General features: G+C 42.2%; 1 protein-coding gene across 1 annotated transcript in view; it reads right to left on the reverse strand.

Moving 5' to 3' along the window:
* Positions 1-6,469, reverse strand: part of LOC308133906 (exostosin-1a-like) — a 34,674-nt gene extending 28,205 nt beyond the window's left edge. Inside the window, exon 1 of the mRNA XM_080501451.1 lies at positions 4,736-6,469. Within this exon, the coding sequence (XP_080357577.1) occupies positions 4,736-5,688 (953 nt within the window). The 5' untranslated portion in view covers positions 5,689-6,469. The remainder of the gene's footprint in view (positions 1-4,735) is intronic.
* Between the last annotated feature and the right edge of the window lie 11,474 nt (positions 6,470-17,943).

Raw genomic sequence — 17,943 nt, forward strand, 5'->3', positions numbered from 1 at the left:
AATTATTATATTTACTTTAGCACATTGTTCAACTATGAACCACTAAATCTCAGGCTTGTAATAATTATGAAAATGTGTGAGCAAAAACACAAAATTGCAAGCCATTAAAATGGGGGGGCAAATTGAAATGTCATCTGATTTCCAGGTACACAATATACGGTTATACATTGCTTCGAATACCGCTATCCATTCTTAGCCAAGATCTGGAGGCTGAAGTCCCAACCATTACACAAAAAGGGCATGGCTATGACATGGTAATTACGGCGAGGGGCTGCATTCAGTCTGTCAAAACTTCCTTGTTGTCAGTGGGAAACGCTAAGAGGGATTTGTTGCACAAAGGGCCACAGCCGGGCATAGAAACTATTACTTCCACCCAGTTAGACCACAGGCTACACTGTCTGACCCACAACGCTATCTCGACACGTCAATGTCCCTCAGTTAGTGATACACCAAACTTCACCGGGAGACAAATTCAAGTGTTGAAAACAGTGTCTTATTGTCTTAACTGCAGTCTCAATCTGCCTGATAGGCAGCTGCTTAATCTAGGCAACTGGTTTGAAGAGCTCGGCTTATGACCCCCCCCCCAATTAGCAGCATCTTCCAAGCAGCTTACTCTACCAACGAGTGAGTTGTTTACATCACAGTACAAGTCGGTGACATTCTCCATTTTCAAAGTTGAATTATGACCTAAAAAACAAACGTCGATCTCCCTGGAAACTGGCTTCTTTCATGACCGTCTCACCCACATGAGCGACTGTGCCAAGCCGAACTTCTTTTGGAGAGGCGTGCACAGCTGGGTGCCAGGCTGCCAATATGGGGCAGGTCTACATTCAGCTTTTCACGACTTCTGAATCACCCCAGTACTGGTTAGTAAAGCCCAGAGAAAGCAATTAACTGATAAAAAACACAAAAGACATTTTGCAAAGGTTTAGAATGAATATGAAGCCTCCATGTGCCAATACGATGGCGTTAAACACACGTGGGATAGTTGGCTACAAAAACACTAAATTCAGTGTTTCAGACCTGGTTCTGAGCGACACCATTAAATTCATGCCGTCACAAACTTTAAACATGCCCAGTACTAAAACTATCTTTGTTATCTTAATTAAAAGACAGCACACCGCAGTCTTAACAGCCTCAAACAGTGTTCTGGAAAATCACTGTGCAGTGCAAGATATTTTTATCAGGTCCGGTACAAACAAACTTCTAATAAAAAATGTATGATATCTGGCTGAGACATGCACTAATGCACTTTTCACTTTGCCTCTTTCATGAACACAAACCACAAAAAATAAAAAAACAAAGAGCGGCGCATGGGGGAAAACGTTTCCTCCAACTCGTCCCGCTCACTCATGTCAATGTTGCCGAGGTCCGAGCATCACTGGAGACAATAATCTGCATTTTCACCTCATTATTCTGTAAAATGATGCAACAATTAAATAAAAAAATTTTTTAAGTCTGCATGTATTGGTTAAGACAGGACGTCTCGTCACATATACCACAATCTACTACTAAAGAGACCAGTTGAGACTGTAAATTGTGTAAAAAAAAAAAAAAGATAAATAGCTTTGATAAACACAAATTTGGTTTAAATAAAAAGCAAAGCCATTTGATGAAAGAGACGCCGTGAGAATGAATGACGGTTCAAACAAGTCTGTCTCAATTCCTCAATTTGTCATGTGCTTGTCATCACTGTAATTACATACACGGAGAACTTGTTTTTTTTATATCTGTTAAGACAAGTCTACAAAAATTATAAGTACGTGTTGAGTAATTACAGGCCTCCACGAGGCATTGAACATTAAAACAGAAACGCAACAGAAAAACAACCGACGGAGCACAGTTGGAAACAAAGTGGAGGGGGAAAAAAGGGAGCAAAGTGCTTGCAATGAGGAAAGAAAGACAATAAATATGATGCTTGATGTGATCGCACAGTACATAACTGTCCGACGGAAAAGAACGACCGGCAGGTTGCTTGATCTTAAGTAGCAGAGTCAGCATATTCGCTTTTACTGACTCTGCTGTGATTTTAATCACGGTTCCTTAATATGATCACAAAACAAGAAATGGTGTATTTATATACACTGAACACAAATCTTAAATCCTAACCCAGACTAATTTATCCAGTTAAAACATGACAAAACTCACCATTTATAAACCACAAAGAGTGGAAAGTGCTCACAAATCGCAAAGTATGCTCCTTACTACCCAAAACCAATACCTACGTTTTGGTTCCAGTAGCTTCAGTGACATGCACACTTCCCTGATGGATGCAGCTAAGCCTGCAGAAGGACACGGTGATGCGAGGATGAGTGAATTAATTTTGCTTAACATTACAGGAATTCAACTGTGGACTGGGGATAAAGTCAAAATCTGCTGATTGATAACAGTGTGGCTTACCGACAAATATTAACCGAGAACTCCTGAGCAGACTATAAGCATGCAATGAGGCCAAGCTGGTAAGAGATAGATATACTCAAAGCCCAATCCTCCACCAATGCTACTTAATGACAGGAGGATTAATTTTTCTTTTGGGTTGTGGCTCTGGTGCCACTCATCTCACCATGTGAAATCGCTTCCTGACAGCAGGCGGCAAGCTGACGAAGAGTTGTACAGAGAGCAGATAATTCAGCCTTATGAGTGATATGTTGAATTAGGTAAGTTGGTATTAGGTCAGTGAGCATTCAGTGTACTTAAGTTCCAGTGAGACATCAAACATATCAACTTTGTGACGGAAAGGAGGCAAACAAATATTTCAGACATCCCAATCTGAAATCGCATCTGAAGCTGCTTGTGACTTCCATGGAAGGATGATCTCTGCAGGCAGCTGTCATAACTGACACTTAGATACTACGAGAAAATATCCACGATTAGCAAACAACATGGTTGACAGTTGACGCGAGTTGACATAGAGGGGGTGAGGGGGGGGTCAATCGCAACAAGGACCCTATACAACAACGGGGTCACGCAGGGCACGGGTTGGGGGGCGAGGGCATTCCTGGCTGATGCAGCCGGGTTAGTCTGGGAAATGACTGAGCAAACAGGGACCAGAGTGGCTTCCCCTCACTGGCACCAGAGCTTTGTCCCCACTAATCCACTCCAAAGAGCCACAGTCAAACAGCCAGCGCCACACAGTCACCAGTAACAACACGGCACAGTCTGAGGGGGACACAGAACCAACCCCACTGGCCAGTGTTGGGAAGACAGACGCCAGTTTGCTCATCAGATTTAAGCACAGCAAACAGGAGGGCACTACAATAGGATAGGTGATGATCAGAGACACTTAGAAGAAGTAATGCATTTGAAAGCGATGGGGAATAGTTGGGGAGAATATCACCGTTAACCGAGCGTCAAGGTAACTGCAAGATCATGTACGGTATGTGTCTCTACATTAGGACAACCAAAAAACTTGAGACGGTACTGAGATTATTATAATTACAGGCAGAATGGTTGGAGATGTCAAAAGCAAGTGAAGGAAAAGGAAGAGATTAATCCACCGCTGAATAGCAAGTTGTCCAGAGACGTTGATATCAACTGAATGACAGTATAACAGAAAAATCCCTTATTTGAGCCTCGTTAGGTCACATTTGGTCAGTGCAGTCAGTTATTGAGAAATATTAGACCGAAAAAGTATTGGCGTCTACTAAAAAGTTGTGGTCGGCCAAATTAGAAACTGCGAAATGGGAAGTAATTAAATCTGAGAAATGTGAGCGCTCAACAGATTTAGGACGAGGAAATACTCTGATCACACTTTATAGTGTGTGGGAAGCATCATGGCACTTCCTTCATATGTGATCATTTCTACCGCGATAACGATAAGCCATAACCAAACCAAAACAAACACGTTGTCACCGATAAGAACAGGGCTGCACAATATATCACGTTTACCGTTACTGCGACACTGACTGCAACAAATTAGGTTTCCATTTACTGTTCATTCATGCTCTGCAAATTCAAAATGGCAGACTTTTAGATGATGTAAAAACATGATTGATGGCAAACAATTCACAAAGCCTGTGCAATTAACTAGTTGGAAGGGTTTAATTGAATGACAAGCTTAACCATTTCATAAACGGTGCTGAAAGGGGAGAAGGCAGAAGCACAAAAATCCCAGGAACAAAATATTATAAACAGCGGAAGTCAACAAATGGCTCCTGAATTGCTGCCGGGCAGAACTGCAGATGATCATGTGACAGAAAAAAAGAAAACAGTAGCTCAGTCACAGTTGAGGTTAAATAGGGACAAGAGAAAGAACACTTACTAGAACAAATATGAACGCACAAATACTTAGCATTTCTTGTGAATCATATTGTTTTTGCAATACTCAACATTGGCCCATGCCCATCTAATATTGTGCAGCCCTAGATAAAACCAGTGAATTGAGGACTCTGACAAATACTTTCTTATAGGATATTATAAGTAAGGTTTTCTGGGGGAATGACAAAGTAAATCCAGCTTCAATATACAGACCTGATGTACTGTAGTAGTTCACCTCAAAAGCTTTCCTGAAAGGATTCGGTGTTAGTGGGAAAATTATTTATTGCTAAAACATTCAAAACCTCATATGATCTTTGCTTTCTTATAACTGGAACTGGGTTCAATGCAAATTAAATGAATATAAAAAAAAACAAACTTAAAAGTCGAGCGTGCATCTCCAGCTACCTACAGTTTGTGTGGAGTGAATGAAATGTCTGAAATAGTTTGGCCAACCACTGAATGGAAAGAAATTACTCACTTGTCATATTCGGTGTTGTCTTTATCGCAGCGTGCATCCTTGTGCTTCTGCCAGTCTTTCCCATGTTTGCAAGTGGTGAGGAGGACCACGTCCTCAGAGTTATGGACATGATATAAAGCGTTCCTAGTGTCTGAACCTATTCCCGTTAGGTACCTCTTCCCCTTAAAAACAAGCATGTACTTCCTATAAGGGGGGATTGTGTTGTGCTTCAGGTAGCCCCGTTCCCCTCCTGTCCTTGGGTGGTCTTTAGAGAAGAGAGGGATGGAAACATCAAACTTAGGCCTGAAGTTCTCCGTGCTAATGCTGGCCTTGGCCAACATGGCAAGGCCGATGTCAAAGCCAAGATCCTCTGTGTAGTCCGGCCAAGTGCCAGAGTATAAGTTAAAGATGATGTGGTTTCTGCCTCCGTTCCACAGAGGAAGGCTCTGGACTTTAGCTTTCAAGTTGTGCACATATTGGGGGGACAACTGGTCCCGGTCTAGCGTGTCCAGGCTAAGAACAAACAGGCATGCTTGTCCCGGGTCCGGTGTGTAGAACCTGGAGCCTTCGATGGAGGACAAGATGTTCTGATAACTCTCGGACAGCTTCTCCCCTTTCTGCTGGGGGTACACGTAAACTTTAAATCCATTCCTCTCACACAGGGAGAAGTCGAAGCAGGAGTCCATCCTGCAGCGTCTGCCCGTGTAGATGCCGGAGTTGGTGTCCCTCTTCTGCCGGGGAGATATGTGCTCGGTGAGCTCGTCGCTCCGGCCCTGCTCCCAGGAGCTGAAGGGCTGCAGGGAGCCCGGGTAGCGGCGCCACCGCGCCCCGTGCTGGAAGCCGCCGAGGCTGCGTTCATCACGCCGGCTAGGACCCCGTCTGGACAGCGGGACCTGGATCCCCCCGAAGCAAAACAACAGGACGAGACACGCACCGGCGGAGAACAGGATTAGGTATCGTTTTTTGGCCTGCATGTGTCCTAAGATCTGGGATAAGATGTCTGGCGATAAATCCGAGAAGTCCTGAAGTTTTGGCTTCACCACCTCCTGCGGGATCGCTCCGCCATCTTCCCCCGGGCTGCAAGGGCTGTGCGCTCACGTCTCCCTCCTTCTGCTTCAGATGCCTTTCACAAGTCCGGGAATTGATCCAACGCATGTGGGCGACTTATAATGTCCATCCACTTCGTCTCCTCGTCAATAATGGTATCGACTAGCTGACAACAGGTTTTCCAGGTGAGCGGAGGGACCCGGTGGCTCAAATCTGTGCATCTCAAATCACACTTTCCTTTGTACGCCGCTCCCTTTACTTTAACAACACTCACACACGGACTGCTCGGCTTTTACCAAACACATACCGATACGAACACTGCCCAACATGGCTGCAAACTTGATATTAAAGTAACGGTGTGTACCAGACTTGTTGCCTGGACACTTCACTATTGTCCCGACTCGGGGAAATTAGGACCCAAACGGACACCGATGTCCAAACATTTCAACAAATCCGGTTCGAAAAGCCGCCACGAAGCGCTCAATTCAAGCCTGTGTGGGCATTTGCAGTTTTTTTGTGTTGTTTCTACGACTGCTCGTTTAACCGACACAACAACAAAAAGGAGCCTCGGCTTGGGCTAGCTAGCATGCTAGTTAGTGAAAACATTCAGTTAGCCTGTTAGCTTTAGCGCTGCTGCCTTCAAAGTGTCTCTTCTCCTCCGGAATATCCTCGACTCTCCATCAGTCCCGGCCTCCCGCTTCGCACACAGTCCACCGGACGATTCCCCCAGTCGTCTGAAGCGTCGGAACATTAAAGGCTTGCAAAACAAGAGTGATGCCTGGAAGAGAGACGGCGATCCAGGTAGACCGAGCGGAGCCTAGCTGCGGCCGTCCCACCAGGACGACGGCTGATGATGAAGTGACGCTCCGCTCCTCCACGGCGCACGGTGCGCTCCCGCTGGCTCCTGTCACCTCCCAGCCGGGCGGGGCTTCCAAGTGCACCCATTCACACCCAGAGATAAGGGAGGTCTGATTTCTCTCTGCTGAGTTAACCAAGCACCCTACGAGTGCAACGTAGGGTGGTGAGTCTATGGTGAGTCATATCAGAGGTGACGCAAGGATGATAAAGATCAACACTCGTGATTAAAAAAAAAAAAAGAGTTCTCAAAATTATACCTAAATGAAAATGTTAACCTTTAAAAAAAAAAAAAAGAAACAATGACAGTCAATTTTATCTCTTACCTAACACAAAAAGAGTTTGAAAAAAGGCACAATAACTAAAATGGGGGGGGGGGGGGGGGGGGGGGGGGGGGGGGGGACCTAATGACCATAAGAAATGAGGAAAAACGTCTTAAACAGCTTGACATAAAATAAAATGATTAGAAATTTTAGATGAAAAAAGCTCAGAATTAAAAAAGAAAATGTGCAAATCGACTTCAAATACGTAAAAACAAAATTGTTATGAATCTTAAAATGTTGAAATTGTCTCACAAATAAGGGTACAATTTGGTGCTGAAAATGCTAAACATGTTTTGCAGCTCCAGTTATACTTGGTGGAAAGTGACAAAAACTACTCTTTTGGTCATAAAGGTTGCAAACCTCTGATCAAGATAAACCTTCTTGACTCCTGATGGGGCTTAAACCTGTAACTATAGTCACATTAATGCACTGACCACTCCATCTACAAGCTCAACATTCAGAGCATGGGTGGGAAATTAGTTTTCCTGAGGGAGGCACATGAAAATGTCGGATCACTGTGGATCACTGAGCTATTACTTCTACACAAGTTGTCCTACATGTCAACATGTGTCTGTATACAATTATTATATCACATGTTTTTATATGAGGTGTTTTGATCCTGGGTGGTCCCACCCTGTCTGAAGGCACGTCCAGGAGTTGAAGAGTCCTTTAGGGTCATGGAGGCTTGCCGCTTGTGCAATGGCTGAGGTCAACAGCACTGATGATCCACTGGGCTGTTTCACCAAGCTTCTTTTTCTTTGTGTACAAGTATAAATGGTACACACTTAGAGCTTCAAGCTGCAACCTTCAAACTAGTTCAATTAATTTACATTTCATTTAGAATGTCATTGACCTCACGTAGAAAGAGAGACACTGTTTTCTGTAGTCAGTCAGCCAGAGGCATTATGTAAAGTCGAGGAGACATTTTCCTGAAGAAGCGTGAAGCCCTGATGGCTTTGAAGAAGAGGTCTGTGCAGAGTCTGAGAAACTGGTAAAATAAACGGAGGGGGTCAGGGGTGTACTATTATTTTTGAAGTCTTAGTAACATATCAATTTTGTATACGTCTGCAACGGTTGGGAAAGAGACATTAAGGGTCTTTTCCACTGTTATAAGAGTGCTCTGTAGGGACATAAGGTCAGGAAGCTCTCGGTCATTCCTCTGTTAAACATTGTCATGATGGCTGCATGACTGGGGGTGTTTGCTTTTCTCAGCATTTATATTAAGTTAAGTCTTTGTCAAACCTTTTTAGAGATGTAATGTTGAACGGCCAGCTCAGCTCTTGTTGTGGAGCAAGGGTCACATTTTTAGGTTTTTCCACATTGGGAGGGAAGTTGTTGTTGATGTGCCACAGAGTCTGTTTGTCCGACTCCTTTCTGTAAAATCCTCCAATGTTGTTTGAGGGCTAAGCACACAACCCTCTGATCCTTGAAAACAGATGTTGGCCAGTTCAATAAAGCGTCAATAGAAAAAAAACAAACCCTGCCAACTCTGCATTTTTATTGTTGTACTGTATGTACACAATTGAAATGAATGGCTTATCATTAAACTTTGCCTCTGATACATTCATTCATATTATATGTTTTGGAGCAGGGCCACATTTGGAACATGCTGGGTACTGATACAATAAGGGCAGAGTTAGAGAGAAAATAACATGTATGACTGCCACTTTTAAAGTTTAGCATTTTAGGAATACTGATAGTATTGCCACACCTAAAGGTTTATTTAATTATGATTCCCAAGCTTCTGATCAAAACACTTTCTTTGCTGCACTCAGTTTGTGTGAACAGTGTAGACATTGAAAGTCTTCAGTAATGCAAAATTGTTTTTACAAGGCAATGACTTATATTATTTTACTACATAAAAAATCTTTTATATGTTGCTATAAGCACTGTTATGTTATTTCTAATTATTTCATATTAATATGTCTAATAGGATAAATAAACCCACAAGTACAATGTGGGATTGTTTGGAAGTTCAAAATAAAAACACAATCAAAATACAGCAGGTGTAGCTACACTTTGAAACATTAAAGTTAGTGAGATGGAAGATGCTCTATGCAGTTTGTTTTGAGGTCTTTGAAAGTCATCGCAGTTTCAGGCCCCTGCAGGTGGTCGGGGATGCAACACTGCTTCTGGTCTTCAACCAGCCCGAAACACTCCATCACCCTGCTGCTCGCATCCTTTCATTTGCTCCCAGTTGTTCCATGCATGCAATTCAAAGGCTTCAAACTCACTTATAAAGCAGCAACTAAATCAGCTTTCCACTTTGATCTTATCTGAACTATTTCATCCACACAGACACTCCTGTCAGTTCACACAGCCTGTTAAAGGTCGCAATAGAGGTCCAAGCCACAGTCTAACGGTTGTCGTATACAAGGCAGAAGGATTAACGTATTAAGAGCTTTTTGTGATATTTTTCTGCATGTGATGATAGAAAATCTACAAAGGAGAAACAATAAAAGGCACAATTGCAATTTGAAAGAAGTAATTTGGTGGGATCTGGTCAAATCATCTCCTGTTCTCCTGAAATATTTGTATTACAAGGGGGATGAAAATCAATCTCCCTCCTTCAGTGACCCTGGGTATTTCACAGCGCAATGAAAAACTGATCAAATACTGGTGTTTTATGATCTAAATAATGCAGCACAGCTGATTGTCACACATTCAGAATAAAAATCATGCAAGATGAAAGATGCACTGTTTGTTGATTCCTATGTCTAATCAGACTCTAATTTGACTCATGTCATGTTCTTATTTGATCGTCTCGAGAGGCTTGATTTGTGTGAATTATTAGTTATGTAAAGCTTTGAATAAAAATGTCAACCAAATACAATTGTAGCACTAAAAACAACTATAGTTACACAACTACTATTCCCTATAAGTAATCTTCAACCATCCTGTTATGCAGAATTAATGCTTGAGTTTGGGTTCAGGTCTTTGTCTTGACTGTGGATTCTGTCTGTGAGGAACTGGTTTTGTCAGATTTAATATTAGTATGTCTGTGATAAATGCGATATTTGATTCAGAATCAAGTCCTGCCGAAGACGCCACAGTGACTGCTCCTCCACAACTGAACCTAACGGCTGATTTCTCCTATGGGAGTTAAACAACAGAGCAATAGAGGAATTTCATTTTAGAATATAACAGAAAACATTACATGAGGATGAAATAGCTTTGGCTCCCAGAGGAACTGCAGCGGTGAATGAGGACCTGCGAGACAATGGCACTGCAGTGCGATAGCCAGGTCTTTTCTGGCTTGTCGTAAGCCATGATGTGTTTTCACAGCTGGTGTGTCTGAAAGACCAAAAGTGATTTTGCAGAAGCGGGGAAAGAGCAAGGAGGAATGTGAAGCTGCGTTCCTCAGGACGCATGGGCCAGCTATCAGGACTGCCTCGGTGCCCCATGGACCACTGATCAAAGACCGGGAGGGGGGCAAGATGGAGACATCCTCATTCTCTACCTACCCTTTCTTTTTGTGTATTCTCTCTCTGTCCATCCCACCCCACTTTTCCCTCTCTTACGCACCCTATCTTCCCTTTTGCTGCTTTCTGGCATTCTTTCCATCTCTGCTCTCTTTCATCCCTATTACTGATTTATGAGGAGGGCGGCTGGTGACTGATGTGACTAGTCAGATGTTTCTCTGTTTTATATTAAAAAAAACACACACACAAAAAAAAGATCACATGTGCTTTGTTCACAAGTCACTGAATTTTGATTCCAGCTCTTTTAAGTGGCCTTTTCATGTGGAATCATGACAGTGCTCCACTTTACAATCTGGGAAGGATTTCTGCACTCTGCTTACCAAATATTGATGCATCACATCAAACCCAACAATCTGAACAGCGCATGAACAAATCCACACAATAAACCCAACATACTACTCGATTCCACATTTGAAAATTGCATACAAATGTAGGGGCTGAACTTTTGTCTTACTATTATCTACAGCTTAACGGGAATGTGTAGACACTGTCTCCCTGCTGTTGCATTGTGTTTGCTGAGCCGAGCACTGGCCAGATTTAGAGCAGCAGGGTGGCTGAGCCAGAGCAGCTCTCCCACTGTGTAATAAACACAACCATGCCAATATCTAATTTGGATGCGCCCAGGTCAGCATCGTTTTCCCAGCCAGCCTGCGAGTCGGGCAGCCAAGCAACTAAACAGCCAAATGGAGTGCCATCATTTCCTTCTGACTACATTTTGAGTTCATTAGTTAATAACACTATTACCAGTCCAATAATAGAATTCCTATCACATTCTCACTCGTACAATGTGAAGCTGGTACATGAGCCACGCACGCATTTGCATGACTGCAAACAAGCATGCACACGCACACGCACACACACACACACACACACACACACACACACACACACACACACACACACACACACACACACACACACACACACACACACACACACACACACAGAAACATTTACGGCTGTGTGAACCAACGCTGCGTTTGTGTGTTCCACTTTTGTGTAGAGCACAGCCTTGGATGTGATAATTTAATGTCCCCCACTGACTGAGACTGACAGCCTTGGTGAGGTGCCTCATCCATCTGTGTTGACACTGAAATGCACAAATCACATCTGAGGCCCTCAAGACCAAGAGTGAAATGAGGGGGTTCGTGTGACGAATGTGTGTGTGCTGATGCAGGGAGGGCCAATGTGAGCACCCTCAAGGATTTAAGTGAAGGGCTGCTCAATATACTGTACATCTGGCCCTGCTCACTCCAGAGGAAACAAGTCAAACGGATTAATATTTCAGTTTTGTAGCCTCCAACATATTCCCTTCTCTTAAAGGAATAGCTCAATATTCAAGACAATGCAGCTTAAGACTTACATTTGTGCATGCTCTAAAACATAATGCAGCATCCTGCAAATAGTTAACTCGTTTTAGTAAACACACTTGCCCGTTTAGCACTTTAGATTTTTGCACAAAAGAATCAAAATGGACAGAATCTATTGGCTGGTGATCTTCAGGGGTACCTGAAATCTCTGAACAGATTCAGAGAAATGCAATCCCTGAAGTCACCAGCTGCTGGAGATACCTCAATAATGAGGTCAAAGGTCAAAGTCTAATAGTCACAACAGTCTGAAAGAACATACTTCCTTAATACATAGCATTACCTGCTTGTTTTGATATATACAGAAATAATCATTGGGGTCACTGGAAGCACACATTGTATATGAAAGCAGTGGCAATTACAGTTATGGTAAATGTTGGCATTCTTAGATCTGAAAGTAAATATTAGTGAGACTGTGATCATTTAGTTTGTAAGCCATGAACAAAAATTTAATTTACTTTCTAACCCCTAAGGCACTAAAACATTTGAAAAAGGAAAATGTCAACCTCTGGGACACTTTAGAGGGCAATTCAAAATGTCCATTGATGACTATTTATATATTATGAAATTGGTTGGAAGAGAATAAAACTGAATAAAATGGCTAAATTGCATGATGCACTGCTTAGAAATGTGTCAAAATCAAACCCATTTCTCAATGGGTTCCTGTAAGGTGAGGTCATAAAATCAGTTTCCCACATATTATTCGGCACTATAATCCTACAGTGTACTGTGATATTTGCAAACAAAGATTGGTCAAAACCTCTATGATGGGTACTGGTATTACAACTTTCCCTATTTAATTCGATTTTCAATATTAAAGCATCAATCAGATTACCTTGTGCACTAACTGTGAGGCACAGGCGCTATTCCAAGGCAGAGGGTAAAAACACATCAGTGCTGTATGTTTCCAGCAAAAAAACAAAAACAACAAAAAAAATTAAGTTCTACCTCAGCAGCACTGATTTGAATGTGTCTCACAACATTTTATTCATATCTTCTGTGATGCAAAATATGTTGCCCAAAAAAAAAGGTTACATTTTTCTTTGAAATATAAAAAAACAGTACCAGAGTCTGTCTTACGTGTTTAAGGTTATCTGTGCCACACAGCATTTGGAAAGAAGCACAATAATTTGGACCTGCAGTAGAAAAAGGGGCTAGAATGAATGAGAATATATACCAAAGGTACCTATCTGCAAAAATGAATGCCCATATATTCAGTATTTGTTGATATATTATAGTTTTGGGCAAAGCAGTGGATATACTGCTCTATTTTGCAAGAGAGCAAGATAATCTTCGACACTGCGATAATTATCAGAATATTTTATTGCCTCATTGTGAACCATTTCATCACATATCTAACATAAACCTGCCACAATAAAAGATGACCGCTACTGAATTTTTACAGTCTGCTTCAGTTCAGTCATTTCTCTGTCACAAGGGTCTGTCACTTAAATTTGAGTAGCAAGTGCAAAACCTCTTTACCCTATCACAGCCCACTTAAAATTCTGAGTGAATTACCACACTCTAAAGACCAATATCCTGTTGCTTCTTGTTAATGAATAAAAATAAGCACTCCAGGGCAGAAACCACCACACTAGTTGGTAATTGCCGCTTTACTTTACATCCAGCAGGATGTAAAAATATTGATTTGTGATCATCAGTGATGCTTGATGTGGAGAAATTTCAAGATGTGATCATCTTGTGCAATTTGGGAAACAGTCCTGAGAGGATTGTGGCAAGCTTGCAACTTAATCCTAATAATTATAAACACTAATCATCCCCCTATGATCATTCCCCTTATGATGTTTTAGATTTAAAAATTTCCTTGATGTGTATATTTGTGCATCAAATGAGATAAATATGCAATGGTATCTGTCACATGTTCGAATATTTATATTCGTGTTGTGCGCCCGATGCTCAGCAATATGCTCGGCACCCTGAGTGCACATCAGCGTGTGCACGGCGGTACATCTCAATCGCAGAGCAGAGATCAGGTTCAATTACACATGCAATAACTTTTAAGTCTCGAAAGACCTGGAAACCATTTATATGCTAATAAGTATGACAGCAGTAATGACTTGCAATAAAAAGACATCTGCTGCTTGATCGAATCTGATATTAGAACATTACCACAATCAGCCTTTGCTATTTGTCTTGAAACCACTTGTTAGCCTCGTAAGTCCTTGTGGGAAGTGTTTTGGGCATCAAGTGCTGGTGATGTAACAACCTTTCCCCGAACTTTTCTTGTCTTTCTCCTGTGTGTATTCGTGTTGTGCTTCTGCTTTCACTTTGTAGCAACACAGAGGGGAAATCGAAAGAGGGCAATTTTATTTTCAATATAAATGAAAGCAAGCCAAGCCAGTCTAAAACACAGATTGGTGACAAATCAACAGGATTATAAAGGTGAATACTTCTATAATTACTACAGTGACGTCCAGAGCATCCAGTCATGCTCTCTGGCATGTGGTGAAATGACCCAGTTGATTCTGATTTAATTTCAATATGAAAGGAATGAAATATGTAAATATGGTTCCTGTTGAGTTCACTGCCGGGGCACCGAGAGAAGGAGCTTCAATCACTAAGATTACTTAGCTGGTTTGTGTTTCCTTAGGAACCTGGACTAATTCGGCTTCTGCATTCAATCAATAGAAAAGGCATCAGGAAATAAGGTCTGCAATTATTGTTGACCGGACATTCTTGAATGACCTCTGCATTGAAGGATCAGGTGGCTCTGGAAGACATCTTGTTTGGTTTGGGCCACTAGTCACTGCAATATAAAGTTATCCTGAACAGTAGTCCTTATCAAATGATGCAACATATCAGTGCAGAGGGACAAGGTCTCTTCTCAAATGACAAATCTCCGATCCAGGATAAGAAGAACCAATGAATAAACTGGGTATAATAGAATGTCAACCGTAGGAAATGGTCTTCCAGATATGGACCAGATATTAACTCACTGGTCACTGGACTCACTGGATATTAAATCACTGGTTTCCACCAGTATCATAACCAACATCTAATTAGGGTATACCGTATGTTTAGGATTGTTTATTCCAGAGTGATGGTGAGTTAGCCCTATCACCTTAATGTCATTGGGATGCTCTCAGCTTCCACAATACTAATCTGGATGAAGTGGTTATTCAAAATGGACGTATGGCTTTCATACCTCTATTGGTGCTTTAGAGAATCAATGTGAACTGGAGGGAGTATGTCACCTCCATTCTACAGTTCAAACCCATATTGTCTTTCAGTTTAAAGACATGTTCTAATTATTTCTTGAGCAAGACACAGCTTGTGTGTTGTCAAAGTCGTGCAAGATACTTTTTCCTCAAATAAATCTCTTTTCAATAGCAAAGTGTACATGATAATTGTGAAAGATGGACCTGAGTATGTCAGGCTTCCATGTCGACAAGCCACCTGCCCTCAACACCTATGTGGCTCCCCTCACAGTGATACTGTCGGTGGTAATTGGGTAGCCCAGAAACCTCAAGGGAACCGACAGGGTCTTGGGGGTGAGGTTCCGAGATGCACAACAACATACCCACCAGAATGTTGCTATGATCTGCTGCTTGCAAACCGAGGTCTCGGGTAAAGTGACTCCCTTACCTTGTGAAACAACGGTCAGATATCTCTGAACAAGAGAGTCTGGATCATATGTATACATTAACATATTTATTAGATATTTTATAAGTCAACCTTTTAATTTTCTACTTTTCCACCTTCTGCAATACAAACCAACATCACAGTTGTGCTGGGCTGTTCATCCAGTCTTTAAAACACAGAAGCTCCACTTTTGCTTTCCGTACCAAATTATTAGAAGAAACAACAAAGTCCATCACAATATTTGCTGACAGAATAACTACGGGACTGTAGGCATGGTGTCTTATTCTGATGAGGGAAGCCTGCTGCGCACAGCTACTATTTCAAGGGCCTGAAAAAGATCAATGAGAGAGAATGGCAGCGGGACTGGACTACAGATAGAGCAGCCTTTAATCACCTTGCACATTTCACAGCAGTGTAAAAGTTTCTGTTATGAAAATCTTTAATCACGAGTGGAGTTCAATGAGTCAACTTGCGGCTATTAAAGGGCACACAAGGCCTCGGGGAACACACATGTGTTTGCTAATGCTCTTGCCTTTGTACAGATACACCATTTTTGCATATCACAGACATGGCTTCGTAATGACTTGCCAATTACTTCAGAGTGCAGTTCATAACATACAATTTCTGCTCTGTGTCAAAAATATTTTTCAAAGATCTTAATGTGTTGAGTGCGATAATACATAATGTATTAATCCAGCTGCTTGTGGTTGCCACAGTGCTCAGGGAAACTGAACGAGGTCTGTGAGAGTATTTAATGGGCAGAGACTGAGCAGTCGCTCGCTTGTTAACTGAACATACAAGTATTTGTAAAACTGCTCTGTGAGATAGCAATGCACTGTTTTTGTGAGTTGGGCTCTCCACATGTATGGGATTCAGCAGAAACCATCTAATACTTTACAATGAAATGAGTCTCCGGTGAGATCCCACAAAGACCAATCAAGATAACAAGAAGTGAAAACCCTCAAGGAGCCAGAAGGTTAATAAAGAAAGAGTGTAATACGAGACCTCATTAGTAAGAACCTTTCATGATGCTTCCCAGGAAGCCCATATTGCTGACCCAGGTGCCGCTGAGAATGTGACCTTGGTGTGATGGTAAACGGGTAATAAATCCAGCGGCCGCAGGGACACAGTGTGTAGTTTGTGGACAGGCCGGTCAATGAGGAGGCAAGCTATGAATCTAAATTACATCGGTCTCTCCCTGTCTGTCTCTCTTGTCCCCGCTATAAAGTGCATTGAAAAAAAAACGGTGCTCCGGTGGCTTGGTGAGATAAGAGGCACCTTATTCTCAACATTAAGCGTAGCTCACCTTGCCATATGTCACACCCATCTGTCTCCCATTTTACTGTCAATCACCACTCTGTGAAAAGAAAATACACCCAAAGCAGAAAATCATCGGCTTGTCAAAGATAAAGCTCACAAAGGATGATGCAAAGGTGCTGTATCACAAAGATTTAGAACAGTTTTAGGGTAACTATAATCTTATATAGACACACAGACATCAGCTGGAACACGATTGATAAAGGAGGTGAAGGGTCAAACGAACGGTTGTTACCACATGACTGTTGTTCACCTCAGACTCACTGCTGAAAGGAAGTGCCTGTCATAGTGTTAGACTTATTGGCAATAAAAGTCCAATTCAATCAGAATTTGAAGGAAACATGAGGGCAGGCGGTCATTCATCCATTCGAGGCCACATGTTGCGCAGACATGTTGTCTTCTTGTTCCAGATGTGATGGTTATTTACAAGCGAAGATAATTATGACTGCAGCCAGACTTACTTTTCCGGAGTGGCTTTTAAGTGGTTTGTTGCTGATGTGATGGACAAAAATCAGTACCCTTCAAAAAAAAATAAATCTATTTTGTACGGATATTAGTCAGTTGAAGGGCAATGGGTAGGGAAGTGGATTGCATTACTGTCCCGTGGTTTGATGTCTGAGACACTGGGTTGGTTTAATTTCAGTTCAGGCTTATTCTACCGAGTTGATCGTCGCAAATCACCGCATCCCCACGGAGCCACAAATCTGCAGTGTCCTCGGCGTGGAGGGGGAGCGGAAAGAGAGAAATTTAAGAGAGGCTCCAGTGGATCTCTGTCGCCATCTACAGACACGACTGCAGGTTACTTTACATCAAACTCGTGCTGCCTTCACTGGTCATCGGTTTTGGCCTGGACTTAATTTAAATTAGTCACTATATCTTACTATCATCTGTAAAGGAGAAAATATAGAGTGATCTATTCCAAAAAACAATGTTATATTTTTTTAATACTTCAGGTAACCATTTGTTAAAGTTGTTCCCGCTCGGTTCCGGCGCGCTGCTTGGTGGAAATCTAACGCACCCAGGCGGCAGCAGGCAGAGTCATGTGGTTGGTCATGAGGAAGTAAACAGGGAAGAAGAGCCTCGGGAAGGCGAGTACTTTCTCTCACAATCTTACGCTTAAAAGATGACACTAGTTTCAAAGGAGGACATTTAAAATGATCAGACACCAATTTAAATGTTCGCCCGCTTGCACGCGTTGTCGTCTGGAGAAGCAGCCCGCTTAGTGACAGGAACTG

This window comes from Blennius ocellaris (assembly GCF_963422515.1).
Source record: "Blennius ocellaris genome assembly, chromosome: 8".
In the NCBI taxonomy this organism is placed as follows: domain Eukaryota; kingdom Metazoa; phylum Chordata; class Actinopteri; order Blenniiformes; family Blenniidae; genus Blennius; species Blennius ocellaris.